The 21,052-nt window shown below is 43.7% G+C and overlaps 1 protein-coding gene across 15 annotated transcripts in view; it reads right to left on the bottom strand.

The window, feature by feature from the left end:
* LOC123576398 (zinc finger protein 37A-like) overlaps positions 1-21,052 on the bottom strand; it is a 193,489-nt gene that overhangs the window by 80,528 nt on the left and 91,909 nt on the right. For 10 of the 15 annotated variants that reach the window (XM_045437188.1, XM_045437185.1, XM_045437187.1 and 7 more), the window contains one exon: positions 17,267-20,005. In XM_045437188.1, coding sequence (XP_045293144.1) covers positions 17,760-20,005 — 2,246 coding nt within the window. In that variant the 3' untranslated portion in view covers positions 17,267-17,759. Of the gene's footprint in view, positions 1-5,368; positions 5,428-7,357; positions 8,869-17,266; positions 20,006-21,052 lie in introns of those variants that run through there. The other 5 variants (XR_006701363.1, XR_006701364.1, XM_045437196.1 and 2 more) reach the window with 2 other exon arrangements.

The raw sequence follows: 21,052 nt of genomic DNA, 5'->3' as shown, positions 1-21,052 counted from the left end.
CTCAAGTGATGCAGAAAAAGCATGTGATAAAGTTCAACAATCTTTCATGGTAACACTACTCAACAAAAGAAGGGAACTACTTCCACATAATAAAATCCATGTATGGAAGGAAGGAAGGAAGGAAGGAAGGAAGGAAGGAAGGAAGGAAGGAAGGAAGGAAGGAAGGAAGGAAGGAAAGAAAGAAAGAAAGAAAGAAAGAAAGAAAGAAAGAAAGAAAGAAAGAAAGAAAGAAAGAAAAGGAAAGAAGGAAGGAAGGAAGGAAGGAAGGAAGGAAGGAAGGAAGAAAGAAAGAAAGAAAGAAAACACAGAAAAATTAATCTCAATGGGAGAAGGTAGAAAGCTATTCCTCTCAGATCAGGAGTAAGGTCAGGATGCCTGCTTTCACCACTTGTCTTCAACACAGGACTGGATGTTCTAGTCAGAGCATTAGACAAGAAAAAGAAATAAAAAGCATCTAAATTAGAAAGGAAAAAGTAAAAGCATCTGTGCAAATGAAATAATATTACATGTAGAAAAATCTAAAGACTCCACAAAAAAAGCGGCTGCATCAACTAAATGAATTCAGCAAAGTAGCAAGATACATCAACACACAAAAATCAGTTGCATTTCTATATAGGTACAATGAACGATCTGAAAAGGAAATTACAAAACCAATTCCACTTACCAAAGCATCAAACAAAATCTTAGGAATTACTGTGACCAAAGATGTAAAAGATCTGCACAATAAAAACCACAAAATAGTGCTGAAGGCATTAAAGAAGGCATTAATAAATGGAAACACATCCCATGTTCATGGATTAGAAACTTACTGTTAAAATGTCAATACTACTCAAAGTGATGTACAGTTTCAGTGAAATCCTTAGCAAAATCCCAATGACGTTTTTTGCAGAAATTAAAAAAACCCATCCTAAAATTCAAAGAAACCAGACTATCCACAACAATCCTGAAAAACAACAAAACTGGAAGACTTACACTTCCTGATTTCAAAACTTAGTACAAAGCCACAGCAATCAAAACAGGATGGTACCAGCATAAAAAGGGACAAATAAGACCAATGGAATAGAAAAAAGAGTCCAGAAATAACAGAAATAAACACTCACACATATTGCCAAATGATTTTTGACAAGGCTGTCAAGACCACTCAATGCGAAAATGACATCTTTTTATCAAATGGCACTAGAAAAACTGGATAGCCACATGTAAAAGAATAAAGTTGGACCCTTAACCTAACACCATAGACAAAAATCAACTCACATCAAGTACCTAAATTTAAGTTCTAAAACAATAAAACTTAGAAGAAAACATAGTACAAAAGATACACAACACCGGATTTGGCAATGACTTCCTGGATATGACATCAAAGGCATGGGTAACAAAGAAGAAACGGACACACTTGTCATGAAAATTGTAATGTTCACATCAAAAGCTACTATCCACAGAGTTAAAAGGTAATCAACAGAACAGGAGAAAATGTTTATAAATTCATATATCTGATAAGAGATTAATATCCAGAATATAAAGAGAACTCCTAAAATTCAGCAACAACAAAAAAAACCCCAAACAACCTAATTCAAAAATGGGCAATGGACTTGAACAGATATTTCTCCAATGAGGATATACAAATGGCCAATAAACACAGGAAAATATAGTAAACATCATGAATCATTAAGGAAATACAAGTCAAAGGTACAGTAAGATCCCACCTCACACCCATTAAGATTGCTACTACCAAAAAAAGAAAAAGCAACTGTTGGCAAGGATGGAGAGGAAATGGAACTCCCACCCTCTGCTGCTGACTGCTTAGAGTGTAAAGCGGTACAACCACTGTAAAAACAGGATGGAGCTTCCTCAAAATTAAAACTAGAATTACCTTACGGCCCAGCAATTTTCCTTTGAGGTATATACCCAAGAGTAGGTCTCAACCACATGTCTCAACCACTCGTGTTCACGGCAGCATCATTATTCACAATAGTGGAAACATGGAAGCAACTCAAGTGTCCATGGACACGTGAATGGACAAGCATAATGTGCATATACGTACAATGGGATATTACTCAGCCTTAAAAATGGAAAAAACCCTGCAATACCCTACAACATGGGTGAATCTTGAGGACGTAATGCTAAGCGAAATAAGCCAGTCACAAAAGGACAAAGACTACAGGATTTCACTAATACGAGGTACTCAGAGTAGTCAAAATTATAGAAACAGGAAGTTGTAACAGTGGTTTCCAGCACATAGAGGTAGGGGAGATTGGGGAGTTATTGTTTAATAGGTATAGAATTTCAGTTTTACAAGATGAAAAGAGTATGGGGATGGATGGTAGTGACAGACACACAACAACATGAATGTATTTAATACCACTTAAGTGTACACTTAAAAGTGTTTAAGATGGTAAATTTTATGTTATTTGTATTTTGCCACAATTGAAAAAGAAAAAAAGTAATAATATACTGACATGTACTAAACAGGGGCACACCCTGAAAACATGCTAAGTGAAAGAAGCCAGACACAAATGGCCATATGCTGAATGACTCCACTTGTAATAAATATTCACAACAGATCAACCCGTAGAGACACAACACAAATTGTCGGTTGCCAGGGGTTGGGTGAATAGAAGAACAGGGAGAAACTTATTAATGAGTAAAGGGCTTTATTTAGAATGATGGGAATATTTTGAAACTCAATAAAGGTAGTGGTTTCATAACACTGTGTACTAAATGTACTGATTTGACTTGGTTGCTTTAAAATCATTTTGTTTTGGGGGCACCTGGGTGGCTCAGTCAGTTGAGCCTCCTACTTGATTTCAGCTCACGTCATGATCATACCATGGTTGTGAGATCAAGCCCCACATCATCAGGCTCTACAGTAGGTGTGGAGTCTGCTTAAGATTCTCTCCCTCCCTCCTTCCTTCCCCCTCCCGGCATGCATGCTCCTGCTCTTTCTCTCTCTCTCTCTCAAAAAAAAAAATAATAATAATTTTGCGATATGAATTTCACCTCAATATATTGGAGTTTTTTTAATATGTAAGAAGAAGGTGTGGACAATAAAATTGCAATGAAAGATGAAGGAGTTAAAACCACGTATCACTAACTACAACAAAAAGGAAACATTAAATTCCCAATATAAAAGACATAGCATTTCATATTGGGCTAAAAATGTCTAGTCACATGTTCTTTACTAAAAAATATATTCACAAAGAACATGTAAAATCTCACTAAGGTGCATTACCTCCATGACGCAAAACCTCCAGGATATCAGAGGATGGAACGACTGACTGGTGAGTGAGAATGGATAATATCTCCTTTTACAATCAAGTGTTTTCAGTTATCTGCTTTCAACTAAGTTGAAAGAGAAACTAATCAGAGTTGCATTAAGAAAACAATTCCACTGGGGCGCCTGGGTGGCTCAGTCGGTTGAGCGTCCGACTTCAGCTCAGGTCATGATCTCACAGCTCATGGGTTCGAGCCCCGCGTCGGGCTCTGTGCTGATGGCTCGGAGCCTGGAGCCTGCTTCGGATTCTGTGTCTCCCTCTCTCTCTGCCCCTATCCCACTCGCATCCTGTCTCTGTCTCTCTCAAAATAAATAAACGTTAAAAAAAAAAAAAAGAAAAAAAAAAACAATTCCACTTACAACAGCATCTAAAAGAATAAAATACTTAAGAATAAATTTAAGCAAGAGGTTGTAAGATTTGCACACTGAAAACTACAAAATATTGCTGAAAGAAATTAAAGAACCTAGGCAAATGGAAAAACACCTCACATTCACGGATTATAAAACATCCCCAAAGTGATATACAGATTCAATGCAATCCTTATCAAATTCTCAACAGCTTTAGGGTTTTTGTTTTGTGTGTTGTGTGTTGTGTGTTTTGTGTGTGTGCGTGTTTTGTTTTGTTTCTTTGTTTGTTTTGTAGAAATAGAAAGGCTAATCTAAAATTCACATGGACTTGCAAGGGACCTTGCTGCAGAACACAGTTTGGCGGTTTCACGATATGTTAAACATAGAATGCGCCATCAATTTTACTCCCAGGAAAGTGAAACAGGTCTTCAACAAAAGCTTGTACGTGAATGCTCACAGCAGCACTATTCTCAATAGCCAAACATGGAATCACTCCAAATGCCCATCAATTGATGGACACACAAAAGGTGGTGTATACACACAAGGGAATATCACTCAGTCACAAAAGGAGATGAAGTAATGATAACATGCTACAACATGGGTGGGTCTTGAAAACATTAAAGCAAGTGAAAGAAGTCACACATGGAAGACTACACACTGTATGATTCCACTTATATCAGAAATCCAGAACAGACAAATCCACGAACAGAAAGTAGATTAGTGGTTGCTAGGGGCTGGGGAGACTGGGGAGGAATTGTTCATTAAGTCACGGCACTGCTTATTAAAAGTATGAGGTTTCTTTCTGGTGTGATGAAACCATTCTGAAAGGAGATGGCAGTTACGGTTGTACAACATTGTAAATGTATTAAGTGCAACTCAATTCTACACTTTAAAAAGGATTAAGGGTGAATTACACATCATGTGTATTTTACCACAACTGAAAGAGTGGAATCCCTCACCAGACTCTGCAAAAATTTAGATTCTGCCCAGTCCCCAGGGCAGTCACAAAGCCTACCTCCTCCTACTGACCATCCTACATCACCATGGTCTGTCCAAATTCGCTCCTTCTTTGAACAACCATGAGTCCTAATGCTGGCACAATTCATGTACAACTCAAATTTTCCTCTGAATTGGATGAGAATTATTCACTTTATTCCTACCACTTTTTTAGTAATTGCAGGATTGTCACTGGAAGGACACAATGTCACCAAATGAAGGTTATCAAAAAACTTTTTTATGTTCCAGTTTCAAAACTCAGTAAGATCTCAAGATGTGCATTTATCTACAGGGCATCTTTGCCCTACTGTATCAGAGGTCAGCAAACAGCAAACCTTTTTCGTAAATGGCCACTTAGTAAGTATTTTAGGCTTGCCGAGCTATACCATCTCTGTCACAATCACTCAACTCTACCCCTGTAATATGAAAGCAATCACAGCCATAAATAAATGAGTGCAGCTATGTCCCAATAAAACTTTAGAGACACTTAAATCTGAATTTCATATCACAAAAAAAAATCACTCTTGATTTGTTTCTGTTTAATTTGTGGGCCATAGAAAAAGAGGCAGCAGGCTGTATTTGGCCCATGTACTGTAACTTGTGGACTTGTGCTCTATATCTTCCCTGATGTTAACATTTTTATTTGTACTATTTCATATGAACGTACAGACATTTTATAATAAACCTCACACAAATTGTATAAACCTCACATAATCACTGTTAGGCCAAACTGTGAGTAAATGAACAACTCACCTGGGATGTGATCATCTTCTGCTGGCCCTGGAAGAGTGGGGATAGCCAGGAGGGCACAGCTGAGAAGGAAAGACGGATCATGAGAGATGCCACCAGCCTACAAAATTCCACGTAGCTGCTGGCAAAGCAACTCTGAAGGGGAGATGCTTTGAGAAGGGACAGAAAGGATGAGAGGAAGGGAGGGAGCAGCCCAGGAACAATTCCGGAGGGATGAGACTCACTCGTTTTTAAATGTAAAAACATTTGTTTTCGGGGTGCCTGGAGGCTCAGTAGGTGGGGCCAGCGACTCTTGATCTCGGGTTGTAGATTTGAGCCCCATGTTGGGTAGAGACGTACTAAAGATAAAATACTTAAATTTTGTTAGGGGCACCTGGGTGGCTCAGTCGGTTAAGCATCCAGCTCTTGATTTTTGGCTCGGGTCATGGATCTCACAGTCCGTGAGTTCGAGCCCCACTTCAGGCTCTGCATTGACAGTGCAGAGCCTGCTTGGGATTCTCTCTCTCTTCCTCTCTGCCCCTCCCCATGTTGTGCACGCATGCTTTCTCTCAAAAAAAATTTTTTTCAAAAAAAAAAATAAAAAATAATTTTTTTTACTGAGTTAACTAACAACGTACACTCTAACCCAGAAAAAGGTAAACAACACGGTACACTAATTAAGCAAATTAAGACAAGCCAAGGAATGGAACATAGGGATTTCATGAAAAGTGATGCTGAGCAAAAAATACTCAAGTCGTAATAGTCATTACACACCAGAGAGTCCCACTAGGTTCTGAAAAAAGGGAGCGAATTTTAAGGGCTGATCTTTTTCGTAAGGGGAAAAAAAAAAGGGGGGGTTGCTTTAACTCAGTTTTAGGTTCTTGAACATATCTTTTGATTAAAAACAACCACCACAAACTGGTTCTGACTTATCTGTTGCCAAAGCAGAAAACACCTGCCAGGGCCATCAGGAGACTCAATGTCTGCTTTTGGTTTTGCCAGCACAAAATGTGTGACTGTGAGCGGTCACTGAGACCTAAAGGCCTCTCCTGCACTACCATCTCGGATTCTATCAGATCGGGGACAGAGGGAGCATTCAGCCCATGGCTAGTTGTGCTGTCCTGTGCGAAGGGTTCAGAATCTGGGGGTGGAGCAAAGAAGGAAGGGATGAAAGAGGTGGTTTCCTTCCACTTTGCTGGCAAGCCCTTCCTTCCACATGATGCCCCCACACCTCCCTCGCGAGCAGTTAAGTATTCTCCGTTCCTTTTGCTTCACCCTCCTCTCCCAGCCACAGCTTCTGTCCCTCCTGAAAGCTGGCCCAGAACGAATACCGTCACCCAGTCTGCGAGGATCTCGACACGACGGCGGTCCTGGCAAGGGTCTTTGCTCCTTCCACATTCGCTCTGCATTTCTGCTGCGGTCTGGGGCCAACTGACCGACTGTCCTAGGAGGGATTCCTGCTCTTGGGGCCCCCTTCTTCCCTCACAATGGCTGCCCTGTTCCAGGAAAACTGAGCATAGCCGGTTAGAATCCTTACCCAAGATCGAAAGCTGTTGGCCCTTCCTGTAACCCTGAATCGCAAGCTGGACCTTCTGTAAATGCAAACCGCTGCTACCGAGGGCACAGGCAAGGCTGCAGGGTGCCGGAGGGACCTGGACACCATCATTCGGGTTCTCCAGAAACAACAATGAATTCCCCCAATGCAAGGCCACGTTCACTTGAAAATTACTCCCCAGGAGAGGTCAGGTCTCCTGCAGCTACTGCGTCGGCCTCGCTCCCAGGTTTGATGCGAGACAGAGGATGAGGCAGAGAACGCATCTACTCGTTCGCCACCTGGGCTTCCGTCACCTCCCACAGGACTTTATGAGGTTACCATGGGAACGGGACACTGACCACTGGTGGCTGGGAGGACGAAGACGGACCCGAGTGAAGAAGAACGAGGTCCCCCCCCCCCCACCCAGGAGAGAAGCGACCACCCACGAGCGCCCCCAGGCCAGTTTCCGCCGGTCTTACCGAGGCCTCGGGCGACCCTTCACCTCGGAGACGACAACACGAACCTTCGCTGGGTAACAAGAGCGGGGACGCGCTGGTTCGCATTCGATGCATACAGACGGAGCAGGACTCACCCCGCGCTCAGGCACCGAGTCGTTTCCTCCGTCACCGGCCCCTCCCGCACGGGGCCTCCGTCCCACGGGTCACCAACAACCACCACAGCCACCCGGGTCTCACCCACCACGTCCTCCCCGCCTGCCTCCAGGCCCTCAGTCGCGAGAGCATCCGGGACCGTCTTCTCGCGATGTCGCGGCGGCGACGTGAACTACCGGGAGGAGCGCATCGCACATGCGCAGAAGGCCCCGAGCGGCTCCTGCGCCCGAGCAGGAAGCGCGCGCTGAGTTTCCTAAGACCCTGGCGACACCTCCTTCGGAATCAGCCTTCAGGCTTAGGAGACGTTGGGTATAACTGCCCGATTTAGCAAATAAGGTACAAGCAGGAGGCACCGATAGTACAGTTTGACTCATTGCTTGTCCGAAATGAATGCTAAGAATCTAAATACACACCTCTTTCATTAATTCCATTTCCCTGATGAATTGGCTCTCCTAGCAGTTTCTACTGCAAAATGCACCTGCAGAATTTCTTCCAGAGACAGTCTGTGTTCTATTTATATTGTAATATCGACAGTATCATACCTCTCTTATTTCGTTCGTCCTTTCAGACACTCATTGATGAGAAAGCATACCCGATTTAGCATTAGAGTGGTCAGGAATCACCATCCTTATCGCCGAAATTGTTAGGGAAATCTAATTTAAAACAAATCTTCTCCGAACCTAGAAAACTTAGCCACTCAGGCAGAAGACAAAGAAAATAATCTTATCATTGAATGGCGGGATATATCTCAAAGACAATCCAAGGACAGAAAGAAATCTCACCTTTTTATAGCCAAGCAGATACATCCCATCACATAAATGTTGCAAAAATAAACAATAACTAATTCTCAAGTAGGAGAATTTCACAGCATCATTTATCACACATTGTTTGCCCTAAATTTGCCTGGTAATTGGGATGACCACCTGTGTTAGTTTATTGGTTTTACAAGTTAAAAAAACAAGCTTCTCCTATCTTTATGACAGGAGGTAGTTTTGCAACTTGGATCAAGACCCCAACCACCAAAGTTTAGGCTTCTACCCTCTCACAGACTCTGGGAGACAGAAGTGCCAGCTCCCTATTACATTTCAAAAAGATGGTTCTGAGGTCCTTGGGAAAGACATTCTAGGCTGTAAAACTGCCAAGAGACATTTAAGAAGATTTATGGTTCATTCTCAAAAGCGCAAAGAATTTACAACTTTACAGAGAAAATAATCTACAAGGAGGGATGTCACTTCATTTTTAGCAGAATATTAAGTCTCTTATTTTTCATTTGTATATGCCCTTACACCACTCTTACCACTTACGGTTAATGTCGAACCGAAGGTCCTAGAAAGGGAAATTAGGCAATAAAATGGAATAAAAGTCATCCAGATTGGAAATAAAGTGGTAAAACTCTGTCTACAGATGACAGGAGCTTCCATGTAGAATATACTTAGGAACATGACAACAAACATCAGAACTAATCAATGATTGCAACATGGTTGCAGGATACAAGATCAATATATTAATAGCAAATGAACTTGTACACATTAGCACTGAACAATACAAAAACAAACAAAAAGTTCTTAGAAATGAATTTAACAGGGGGGCGCCTGGGTGGCACAGTCGGTTGAGCGTCCGACTTCAGCTCAGGTCACGATCTTGCGGTCCGTGAGTTCGAGCCCCGCGTCAGGCTCTGGGCTGATGGCTAGGAGCCTGGAGCCTGCTTCCGATTCTGTGTCTCCTCCTCTCTCTGCCTCTCCCCCCTCCATGCTCTGTCTCTCTCTGTCTCAAAAATAAATAAACGTTAAAAAAAATTAAAAAAAAAAAAAGAAATGAATTTAACAGGGGCACCAGAGTGGCTCAGTTGGTTAAGCATCCAACCATGGCTCAGGTCATCATGTAACAAATGTGCCCACATTCAAAAGGGACACACGGGCGCCTGGATGGCTCAGTCAGTTGAAAGTCTAACTCCTGATTTTGGCTTAGGTCATCTCATGATTTATGAGTTTGAGCCCCACTCCAGGCTCTGCACTGCTGATGCAGAGACTACTTGGGATTCTTTATCTCCCCACTGTTTGTCGCTCCCCCACCCTCTCTCTCACAGATAAATATACTTTAGAAAGGTGTGGGGCGGGGGGGAGAGACAAAGAACTTCCCTGTCAATGAGATAAGGGTCAAAAGATTTGCAAATATGTTTTGAAACATTTACACTTAGGAGACCACTTAATAGTGCCTTCATTCATCTCCCCAATGGAAGATGCAGGGGAGCTGGGAGGTTGAAAACATCTCAAAGTTCCTGAGGTTTTATGAACTGCAAATGTATGAGCACTACTGCAAGAATTGTGAGCATTTGTCTAGGTTCAGCACTGAGCAGGCACTTTAAATAGCGACACTTGCACAGGTGTACTCACATCCCACCTGCAAGAGGTGGTCTATTAAAATGCCGGCGGCTTACAGGGGAAGCGAACATTCTACGAATGACTTTTTCAAGAGGCCAGGATTGTGCATACTGAGAAGTGACAGGAGTGCCTTGGTCACTATCAGTAACGTCTGGAACTAGGAAGGGAAAGGGAATATCCTGCTCGGCTCCTGTATCATAGCCATAGGAATTGGAGAAACATCTGTTACCGTGATTTACATTCAGGCTGTACTGTGAGGCAAGACATTTCCAGAATTCCTTACCCCACGGTGGGGCACCTCTTGGATTAATGGCCCAAGAGTACGTAAAAATGAGCAGATGGGGCCACTTCTTGGCCAGAGGCTCCAGTGTTAAGAGGACTACTTGATGTTTGGCCAGTTATGCAGACTCTTGGGTCCTTCCCTTCATCAGGGACATCTTGGATAAAGGATGAAAGCCAGCAACATTCCCCCGAGCTCCATCACATGTCAGGATGACGACAGCATCTGTAAAGTCTAAGAACTGCTACTGCTGCTCATTCAGTTCATTCCAAGGGACAGTCCCGGTAACGGGGTCCGTGAGAAGGGGGATCTCTTCCAGCACCACAGCTGGGCTGAATGAAGCAGAAGAGCACAGCCCCCTTGCAGCTGGGATACGCCAGAGACCCCACGTTTGGCTCCATCATGCAGCAAGGAAGCGTCAGTAACCATGCTTGCAAGGTACTGCTTCCATGACTCAAGCTACAACAGGCAGTTGGGTATGGAGGGTCCCAGGCTGAGGGAGCCTCTTTGTGCTGGGGCACCAAGTATATGACCAACAACTGATGCTCCAATGGGGATTACTGCAAGGCTGAAGAAGGTAGTTTCTTGCATCAGAAGCCACTGGGCAACCTATGGCCACCCTGACGGGGGGGGGGGGGTCTACAAACTCCAGGAGGAATGGGGGGATACTGGCAAAGTTTCTGCAGTGAAGAAGGGCACTCACAGGAGTGCCTGTTGACTTCAATGTGGATTGATTCTAGAGCCTGTTTGTGGAGGGGGTCCTATACAAGTTGGGACAATTGAAGGTAAAGCCATCAATAAAACTGAGTAGACTGTTTAAGTGGGGAATATGTTCCTTGCAGAACCCAAGAAGAAAAGACACATTTGTATTAACATTCTGTGTGCTAAGAACACACAAGACAAAGAACAGTCAGTAGCAGTTTCATGACAGTGGCAGGGATGCAACAGTCCCAGGTTTACAAGTAATTTTCAGGGAATTTACCTGAGGTGGATCTTTGCATTATGTATGGAAAAATGAATTATCACAACTTTTGTATGTGAACGCCTAATACATGGGTGAAGGATCTCCTTGGAGGATGAGGTCATCAATATATCATACCTGGGTTCCTGAAGAAATCTGGGTGCAATTAAGGTATCCCCTGCAAGGACTATGTGCAATGGCAAAGAGTTGCTGGCATATCCCATTGGCAGCCTGCTGAAGGTGTACCGGGCCCCTTTGGAGGCAAAGGCAAACTGTGGTTGAGGCTGCTGAAAACAGCACTGGGGAGAATGTATTGGCAAAACCCATAGTAACAAAATATGTACTGGTTGCTGCTTAGACGAAGGCAGTTATTTCAGGAACAGTGGTGTTGGGTCCCGGACAATTGGCCACAGCATTGAGGATGCGGTGACCCACTGTGACATGCCAACACTATTTCCAGGTTTAAGAACGCAGTAAACTGGAATACTGAATGGAGAAGCAGCAGTGATAATCACTTCGTCTCTGAACAGGTGGTTGCCATGCTTTCAACTGGGACATACAGTACACGGGGGTCCCCTTCTGACAACCCAAATTTTACGTGCCAAAAGTTCATATTCACTCGACTGGAACCTACCATGGGAATGTGCTATAATTAAGTCAATGGGTGCTGTGACCACGGAGAACTCAGGCAATAGTTCTGTGGATTAAGAGAAAACATACCTACTCATCCGAATGTCTCAGGTTGTTCATACTGGCAAAAAAAAATAACACAGCCCGGGTGGTTTACAAACAACACAAATTTATTTCTCACAGTTCTGGAGGCCCTCAAGTCCAAGACAGATGAAGGGGCCAGCGGTAGCAGCACGTGGGGAGGGCCTGCCTCCTGGTTCACAGATAGCTGTCCTTTTGCTCTGTCGTCACTTGTGCAAAAGCCAAAGGCGTTCGCTCAACACTTGTGAGGGCTTTACTCCCATTCCTGAGAGCTCTACCCCCATAACCTCATCACATCCCAAAGGCCCCACCTCCAGAGACCATCACCCTGAGGACTGGAGTTCAACATATAAGTTCTGAGGAAACAGTCACCCGCACTCCATTTTGTAGTCAGTAACTCCTCTAAGATTTTAGGGAATGACATGATCAAATTCAGCCGAAGGCCCAAATACAGCTGTAATTCAAGCCTTGTGTTAAGGTCGTGACAATTTGTCAACGGTGCGTTTCAGCAGATATTTAAGTCATTTCACAAACGATCTAGCGAAGGTACAAAAGCCAGTTAGTGCCCTTTGATCTTCTGTTGCATAAGTTATCTTCGTATAGTCTGGACTCCCAGCTGGGGCAATCTGTGCACCTTCATTTCTGTCATTTCGTTGTTTCCTTTTCCCGTACCTAAGTTCCTCCCACCCCTCATTTCTTTCTTGCCAATTCTTTCCTTTTTGTTGTCACTCAATATACGTCAGGGGCTTTTCTATTTACTCTGATCGCACGTACAAGTTGCCTTCTCCAGAGAGCCTCCAGGGAGGCTCTACGGGCTCAAGAGCCCACTCTATGGCAAAGGTTACATTGCTTCATACGGATTAAGGATCCTGGGCTTACGCTGCATTCCAATGATCCCCTTTGCTGTGGCACAGGGTGAGTGCTTCCCCTCTGAGCAGGAGGATGAGAATTTTTCTCAACAGAGGCAGCAGAGCACAGCTGCAAGGAGCAAGCGTGGCCCATAAGCCGGCGGTTGACCGAACGTCTTCTGTGGGGCTGCCTTTTTGCAACAGTGCAGGTTTCTTCTCTCTCATTTCTCTCTCTACAAATTCCCTCCCAGTATTTTGGGTTTCTAGCCATGTGAAGTGACAGCTTTCAGTTTTTGTCTCCATCCTGACACCTGTGGCGGGGGCCTGGGTGGTTACAAGGGAAAGGACCACAGCCCGGCAGTCCGCCTCACAGGCAGCTGCCGCTTCCTCCAGGGAACGGCAGTCAATCTCTCTGGGGTCACGGTTCACAAACAATAAGGTCATTCTGGCACGGCAAGGGTCAAGGCCGTCAAGCCCCAGGACTCCAAGGTTAGTCCTTTGGTGTACTGAAAAAACCCCAGTGCCTCGCAAACCCCAGGTTCACTGGCTGAGGGTTCTGCATTAGCGCAGTGGAGGTCCTTCCTCTGGCGATTTGGAAGACGTCCCCTTTTGTTTCTCATCAGCCTCCGGGCCACAGGACACCACAGGTGTGCACCTCGGCACCCTCGGGCGTGAGGCGTGTGTGCAACGGCAGCAGGGGAAGGAGCAGCAAGAGATGGGGACGGCCGCTGCCCGCACGTGAACAACAGCTCATCACGCACAGAGGGCCGTGCACGCTTCATGCTCCCGGGGCCAGGGCAGCCCAGCTTTCCAAACTTCCACCAAGGGCCATCTGCATGCCCTCCCCGCTGGGGCACAATGACAAAAACTGGTAAGCGTGGCTACCCTGAACAGCCGGGGACGTCCGGCCAACACACGGTACACGGTAACCGGAGAGTGCCAGCCAGACCCTCGACCCTGGGTAGCTGGGGCTCAAATGCTCACCAGTTAAAGTGCGGTGTCGTCACTGCCTCTACAGGCGGAGCGTCTCACGACACCAGCCAAACTGACTGAACCCGGAGCCCAGGCACCTGGGGTACAGCCAATTAACAATTCTTAGGGCCAAGAGCTTGTTGCCAGGGGAGGAAACAGTGACACCCAAAACAGGCAGCACAGTCCACAGCAAGAGGTGTCTGCCAGCAACCGGTAGCTCGGTCCCAGGTGGCCTTTGTCCTATCTCAGACCTCGTTAGTCAACAACAATCACTTAATGACAACTGGATGAACTAGGTCTTACGTGGTGACCCGGGTCTTAGATGGACCATCCTCTTAGTGATGCCCACTGTGTTAACTGCCTCCTGCTCGGAGGGTTCACTCCATGTTGGTTTCAGATGTCAAGAGTCTAGGACACTAGGCCTTAACTTCAGACCACAGTTACCGTAATTAAAAATATTCTGAAGACTATAGACACAGCTCAGATGTTCATCAGTGGCCATTATATTTGTAGTGCAGGAACACAGGACCAAGGGAAGCTTAGTACAGAAACAAGGTGTTATGAAGAGAGGTGAGAAATTTACGATACTTGCAGAAAAGACAAGGCGGCTTATAACAACAGGAAGCTACAGCTGAAAATAGGCTTTAGTGATGGTCAGTATAGGATTCTGCCTCCCACCGTGGGAAAAGTGGTACTGAATACTGTGTTTCTAACTTTGTAATTATAGAAGAAACACCCTCGGAGATTCCTCTATATTGCTAAAGGCAGACAGGATGGTTCATTTCTTTCATACACTTTACATTTTAGAGTAGTCGTAGAGTTACAGACACATGGAGCAGAGAGTCGAGTTCCTATACACCCCTTCACTCCTACCCCTCTGCAGCCCCCCATCATTCCTATCTTGCAGTAGTGTGGTCCAGTTGTTACAACTGATGAGTCAATGCTGATACAGGAGTACTACCTCAAGACCACAGTTTACATTAGGGCTTACCCTTTGTTACCTTTTGGGGCACCGGCAAAGGATCCGCACGCCATCTACCGTTACAGTGTCCCACAGCATACTCCCACCGCCCTAAAAGTCCTCCATGACCCACCTATTCCGCCTTCCCTCCCCTGCCTCAATCCTCTGGCGACCACCGATCCTTTTACTGTCTCCCCACGTGCCTTTCCAGAATGCACTATAACTGGTAACGTAAGGTGGAAAGCCTTTCAGAGTGGCTTGTCTCATTCAACAGTATGCACGTAAAGGCTCCTGCATGTCTCCTGTTACCTAACGGCTCATTTCTTTTTCCCACCCACCCAATCGCCGTATCCTAAAACCTCGTTAACTCGCGTCAGCGCGTTTTATTGTCGACTCCTGGAAATTTCCTACGTGGGCAATCATGTTATGTGTGACTGTACACAGTTTTCTCTCCTCCTTCCCAATCCAAGCCTCTCTCCTTCTCTGGTCTTGCTCTGTCGGCGAGGACTTCCAGAAGGAGGGTGAAAGAGCAGGGACCGGGACCTCTGTGCTCTCCTCTTCTCCCTGGGAAAGCATCTAGTTTCTCACCATGAGAGTACAACGTTAGCTGTAGGGCTGTTGGAGATGTTCTCTACCAAGTTAATGTTCCCCATACTCCCAGCCTGCTGAGATTTCTTATTGTGGATGTGGGTTAACGTTTTGTCAAAGGCTCTTCTGCACCTATTGATAAGATCATATGATCATTTCTTCTTTTGCCTCTTGATGCGACAGGTGACTACCCGACTATCAAATGTTGAACCAGCACAGCACCCCTGGAATAAATCCCACATGGTCATGGCCCGTAATTATATATTGTGGGATTCAACTTGGTGATGATTTATTGAGGATCTCAGCATCTATGTTCCAAGACATACAGGCATCTAGCTTCCCTTTTCAGAATTTTTTTAAAGTAATCACACCCAACCTAGGATTCGAACTCAGGACCCGAGATTAAGAGTCGTGTGTTCTACTGACTCAGCCAGCCAGGCACCCCTGTTGCTTTCCTCTCCTATAATGTCTCTGCCTGCTTTTGCTACTATAAGCATCACAGAATGAGTTAGGAAGGATTTCTTCTCCTCCTTTTTGGAAGAAGTGTAGAGAACTGGTATCATTTCTTCCTTCCTTAAGTGTTTTCTAGAAGTCACCAGTGAACACATCTGGGCTTGAACTTTCTGATTTGGAAGATTAAGGATGAACTCAATTTCCTTAATAGATTATTTGCCTATACAAATTTATACTTCTGTGAGTTTCGGCAGATTGTGCGTCTCAAGGAATAGGTCTAGGTTATGAAATTTGTGGGCAGAGTTGTGTGTAACATTACTATCCTTCTAATGTCCATGTTATCAGTTGTTCTTTCTTTCACTTCTGACATTGGCAACTTGTATCTTTTTCTTTTTTCTTAGTTAACCGAAGGTTTATCAATTTTATTGACCTTTTCAAATAATTAACTTTTGGTGTATTGGTTTTGTTTTTTCAAAGATCTCACAGATTTCTGCTCTGATTCTTATTATTTCATTTGTTTTCCTTACTTTGGATTTAATTAGCTCTCTTCTAGTTCCCTAAGATGAAAGCTTAGAATATCTGTGCAATTTAAGATCATTAGTTTGTGTAACCTGATTTATGAAATCGGATAATGAAATGTAGTATACCACCTTTACACCCTGTCGGTCCATAAAAGCCTCACTCTGACCTTACTCTGGCTCTGCTCCAGTCTCAACCCACCTTCTCATATAATCAAAAACCCAAGGGCCCAGATCTGTTTCTGGGTACACTGGACCTGAGTTTACAGTCTAGATTACAACCCTGAGTGTCATATAGTCTGTCTGTGGCTTCTATTCTGAACTCTGCCTTAGAGGGCAGTTACCTATAGGGGTTTGTAAAAAATTGAGGCTGAGGGCTGGAGAATGCACATAAATACACTCAAGGCAGTTTGAAAGGACCACGGGTGAGAGGGGAAAATGAGATCATAGACTAGATATCCCTCTGCACAGAGCACATTTTATTTACCATTTTGTTATTTTATGTATTTTAAGTGGTTACGTATTAGCTTTGGCGGCCTCCTTTCCAGAGGTTCCTCCAGGCCCCGACATACCTGGGAGATGCTGAACTACGAGTGTCTAGTTTCGATTCACAATCATATTAAATTCCACTACACTATGGAAGAGACACAGTTAATAGAAGGTACTATTTGTAGAAACAGGAGTCCTGCAAACTTAAGGGATACTTCACATAAGCATTTAATGCTGTTGCCCTAATTATTCAATTTGTCTCTGTTTTAAAAACTTCATACTCACATGAATTGCCAGGATAGGGTTGCAGAAAGGGTATTATTAACACAAGGGACCTGCTTGTGGTGAAATCTTGGTTCCTTTTTAACACTAATACAATACAGATTCCAGATTCCTTTTTGATTTTGTAGCCTGTGCTCAGGGGTACTCAAACTATAAGCGACAACATTTTGTAAAACTTCACATAAACACAAAGTGCATGTAAAAACCGCTGAAGTGTGAATGACACTATGTGACTTAGTATTAAGGTACCATCCGTATTTCTGCTCGAGAATATACCTTTGTTATGTAAAATATCTTAAGAGGAAACTCAGAGAAGGGCACATGAGAAATCTATGTATTACTGCAACTTCTTTTATTTCATTTTACTACTTTTTTTTTTTTGCTTCTTTGTACAACACACAATATTCATCTATAAATTACAAATTCTTAGGTTTCCTAAGACAAATATGACATCAAAACTACAACACAATTTCCAATGTTATATTACCTCTAAAGAGAATCTTCAAGCTGTATGTCTCAAACTGAAAGATTTCTCCTTAGTAGAAATTCTGACATAACCTAGTTTGTTATTTTTGCTAAAAACAAATGACAAAATCAAAAAATCTGCAAGGTTTTATACCCACATTTTCTAGGGGACATTCAAAGGCATGTTACCTAACAAGACTGTCCTTTATGTGTTGCAGTCTACCTCAGGGTAAAATAAGGCAAGTTTGTGGACGAAAGTTATTCAACATTCAGGACATCGACATTGCTTCCTCTACGTGAGTTCTCTGAAGTGTAGTGACTGCTTAACCACAGCTCAACATTCCTAAGACCCACTGCAATCCTAAGGTTTTTCTTGCGTGTGTGTTCTCTGATGTACAATGAGGTTTGACTTCTGAGAGAAGGGTTTTCCACATGTGTTACATTCATAGGGCTTCTCGCCTGTGTGTGACCTCTGATGGTTAACAAGGTTTGATTTACGGTAAAAAATTTTCCCACATTCATTACACTGACAAGATTTCTCCCCTGTGTGAGCCCTATAATGCACTGTGAGGGATGATTTGTGACTGAAGGATTTCCCACAGTCATTACATGCGTAAGGTTTCTCTCCTGTGTGTTTTCTCTGATGTAAAATAAGTCCTGACTTTACACAAAAAAATTTCCCACATTCATTACATTTATAGGGCTTTTCTTCTCTATGAGTTCTCTGGTGCACAACAAGAGCTGACTTATCACAGAAAGACCTTCCACATTCATTACATTCATAGGGTTTCTCCCCTGTGTGTTTTCTCTGATGTAAAGTAAGTCCTGACTTCACACAGAAAGACTTCCCACATTCATTACATTTATAGGGCTTTTCTTCTGTATGAGTTCTCTGGTGCACAATTAGAGCTGATTTGTGACAGAAAGCCTTTCCACATTGGTTACACTCATAGGGTTTCTCTCCTATGTGGATTCTCTGGTGCTGAGTGAGCTGAGACTTCTGGCAGAACGTTTTCCCACATACGTTACATCCGAAGGGTTTCTCCCCTGTGTGTATCCTAGTATGTTTATGTAGGGACGATTTACTATAGAAGATTTTTCCACATTCATGACACTCGAACGGTTTCTCCCCTGTATGTGTCCTGTAATGTTGAGAGAGGGTGGATTTATGGCTGAAGAATTTCCCGCATTCACGACACACAAAGGGTTTCTCCCCTGTGTGAATTCTCTGATGCACTGTGAGGGCAGACTTCAAACACGTTTTCCCACATTCGCAACATTCATAAGGTTTCAACCCTGTATGAATTATCTGATGCCTGGTGAGTACTGACTTGTGGTAGAAACTTTTCCCGCATACATCACATTTGTAGGGCTTATCCCCTATGTGGGTTCTCTGGTGTTGTATAAGATGTGACTTCCGACAGAAAGATTGCCCACAGTCAGGACATTCAAATGGTTTCTCCCCTGTATGAGTTCTCTGATGCAGGATAAGGTGTGAATTGATCCAAAAGGATTTCCCACATTCATAGCATTCATAGGGTTTCAGCCCTATGTGTGTTCTTTGGTGTTTGGTGAGGTCTGTCTTCTGGTAAAAAGTTTTCCCACATGCGCTACACTGATAGGGTTTCTCCCCTGTATGTATTCTCTGGTGTATCGTGAGGGCTGACTTGTGGCTGAAGGCTTTACCACATTCGTTGCACACGTAGGGCTTCTCCCCCGTGTGTGATCTCTGATGTTTCGTGAGGTCTGACTTCTCCCAGAAAGTTTTTCCACATTCATCACACTGAAAGCGTTTCTCTCCCGTGTGTATCCTTTGATGTCGAGTGAGGTGGGACTTATGCCAAAACGCTTTCCCACATTCGTTGCATTCAAAGTGTTTCTCTCCTTTATGAGTTTTCTGAAGTTGTGGAAGGCATAAATCCCCCCGGAAATGATCCCCACTCTCACTACACTCCGAGGGTTTCATACGTGCCCCATGAGGTTTCAAAAGGGTAGACGTCACACCTAACGATTTCCCACAACCACGCAGTCCACAGTGATTCTCTTCGGAGGCATTCATGTGATGTGACAGGAAAGAGGAGTTAGGAAAGAAGGTTCTCCCATATTCAATACATTCAGAGTGATTCTCTTCAGTGATCTCTCTCTTGTACGTACTCAATGTTGCCTTTTCGGGGAAGGTTTCTTGATACATGTAATATTCAAAATTTTGCTCTACACTTTGAATCTTCTCACTATCAACAGAGTCCTCAACCTGACTGAAAGTTTCTCCATGTTTAAAAAATTCACTTTTCTCGCTAGTAGGAGTTTTCTCGTGTTTAATACTGAGTAGCAATTTTCCATACGCACTGAATTCGCCAGTCTTTTTTCCCAAATGTCTTTTCTTATTGATACACAATTCAGAAATACAGCTGAAACTCACTCCATATGAGTCACACTGACAGAGGCTTTCTCTGCAAGGAAACGAATTTGTGTCCAGGTAAAATGGTTTTCCTATTACATTACCTCGTTCCTTGGTCGGCGTTTTCTTACTGATGAATGCAACTTCCCACGTAGGTTTACGCTGGTTTTCTTGCCTCCTTCCTTTCTTGTGATCAGTTTCCCAGACTTCTAAAGATAAGAAAAATTAACCGTACACATAAATACTAACGCATTTCTTCTGGAATGCAACATATATACAAACGCCCTATGTTGTAGTGGATTTTGATTTCTTGTCTAGTCTCCAGGGAAGAAAATAACTGTAAGTACTTATTATTTCGATTTCTTCTGTTGGACATGAAAATACGAAAATGGAAACAAGAAACAAAAGGCTTGGCATGGTGGAAGAAAGGAGAGGAAACTACTGCAAGCACACATCTGCATTCCGACGTCTGAGGAGTAACGGCAGCTACTAAATTCGGAACGTCTCCATCTATCCTCCAAATACCTCTAAAGATCAACATAAGGAGAGCAAATAAAATGACCAATCAACAACCCGTGACTTCAGCATAACTGGGAAATACAAAATACTACTGACTTCAAACCACCACTGAGGAAATAAACATTTAATACAGAAGAAACTGATAAAAGAGCTCACATCTAGAGAAAGAGCTTGAGCCCGTGGCAACTACACGTAGAGGAAGAGACAGAGAACTTAGAGATAATTAAAGTCCTTTGTTTTAAATACTTACTTATTTTTGAGAGAGAGACAGGGAAACAGAGTGTGAGCGAGGAAGGGACAGAGAGAGAGAGGGATACACAGAATCCGAAGCAGGCTCCAGGCTCTGAGCTTGTAGTACAGAGCACGACATGGGGCTCAAACTCAGGAACCGTAAGTTCCTGACCTGAGCTGAAGTCAGACGCTCAATGGACTGAACCACCCAGGCGCCCCTAGAACGTATAGATAATTACATGCAAATAAAATCACCGCCTGAAAGGGGAAGTCCCACAGTGAGAGGAGAAAACCTGGAGCGACATCTTCGTTCTGACAGATGACGGCTCAGACCACCGAGAACTCCAACACAAGGGACTTGTGGTATTAATGGGAACTATGGAGGCAAGGGCTGATTGGGTGAGGAATTCAATTGTAAAAAGGCCAGAGTGATCTTAGAATATGACTCAAATTGTAAGAACCTGGTTATGAGCTGAACTGTCCCCCTCCCAAATTCGTATGTTGAA

Source organism: Leopardus geoffroyi, chromosome D2, assembly GCF_018350155.1.
Source record: "Leopardus geoffroyi isolate Oge1 chromosome D2, O.geoffroyi_Oge1_pat1.0, whole genome shotgun sequence".
Classification (NCBI taxonomy): domain Eukaryota; kingdom Metazoa; phylum Chordata; class Mammalia; order Carnivora; family Felidae; genus Leopardus; species Leopardus geoffroyi.
The sequence above is the reverse complement of the archived record's forward strand: the minus strand, read 5'-3'. Positions and strand labels throughout refer to the sequence as shown.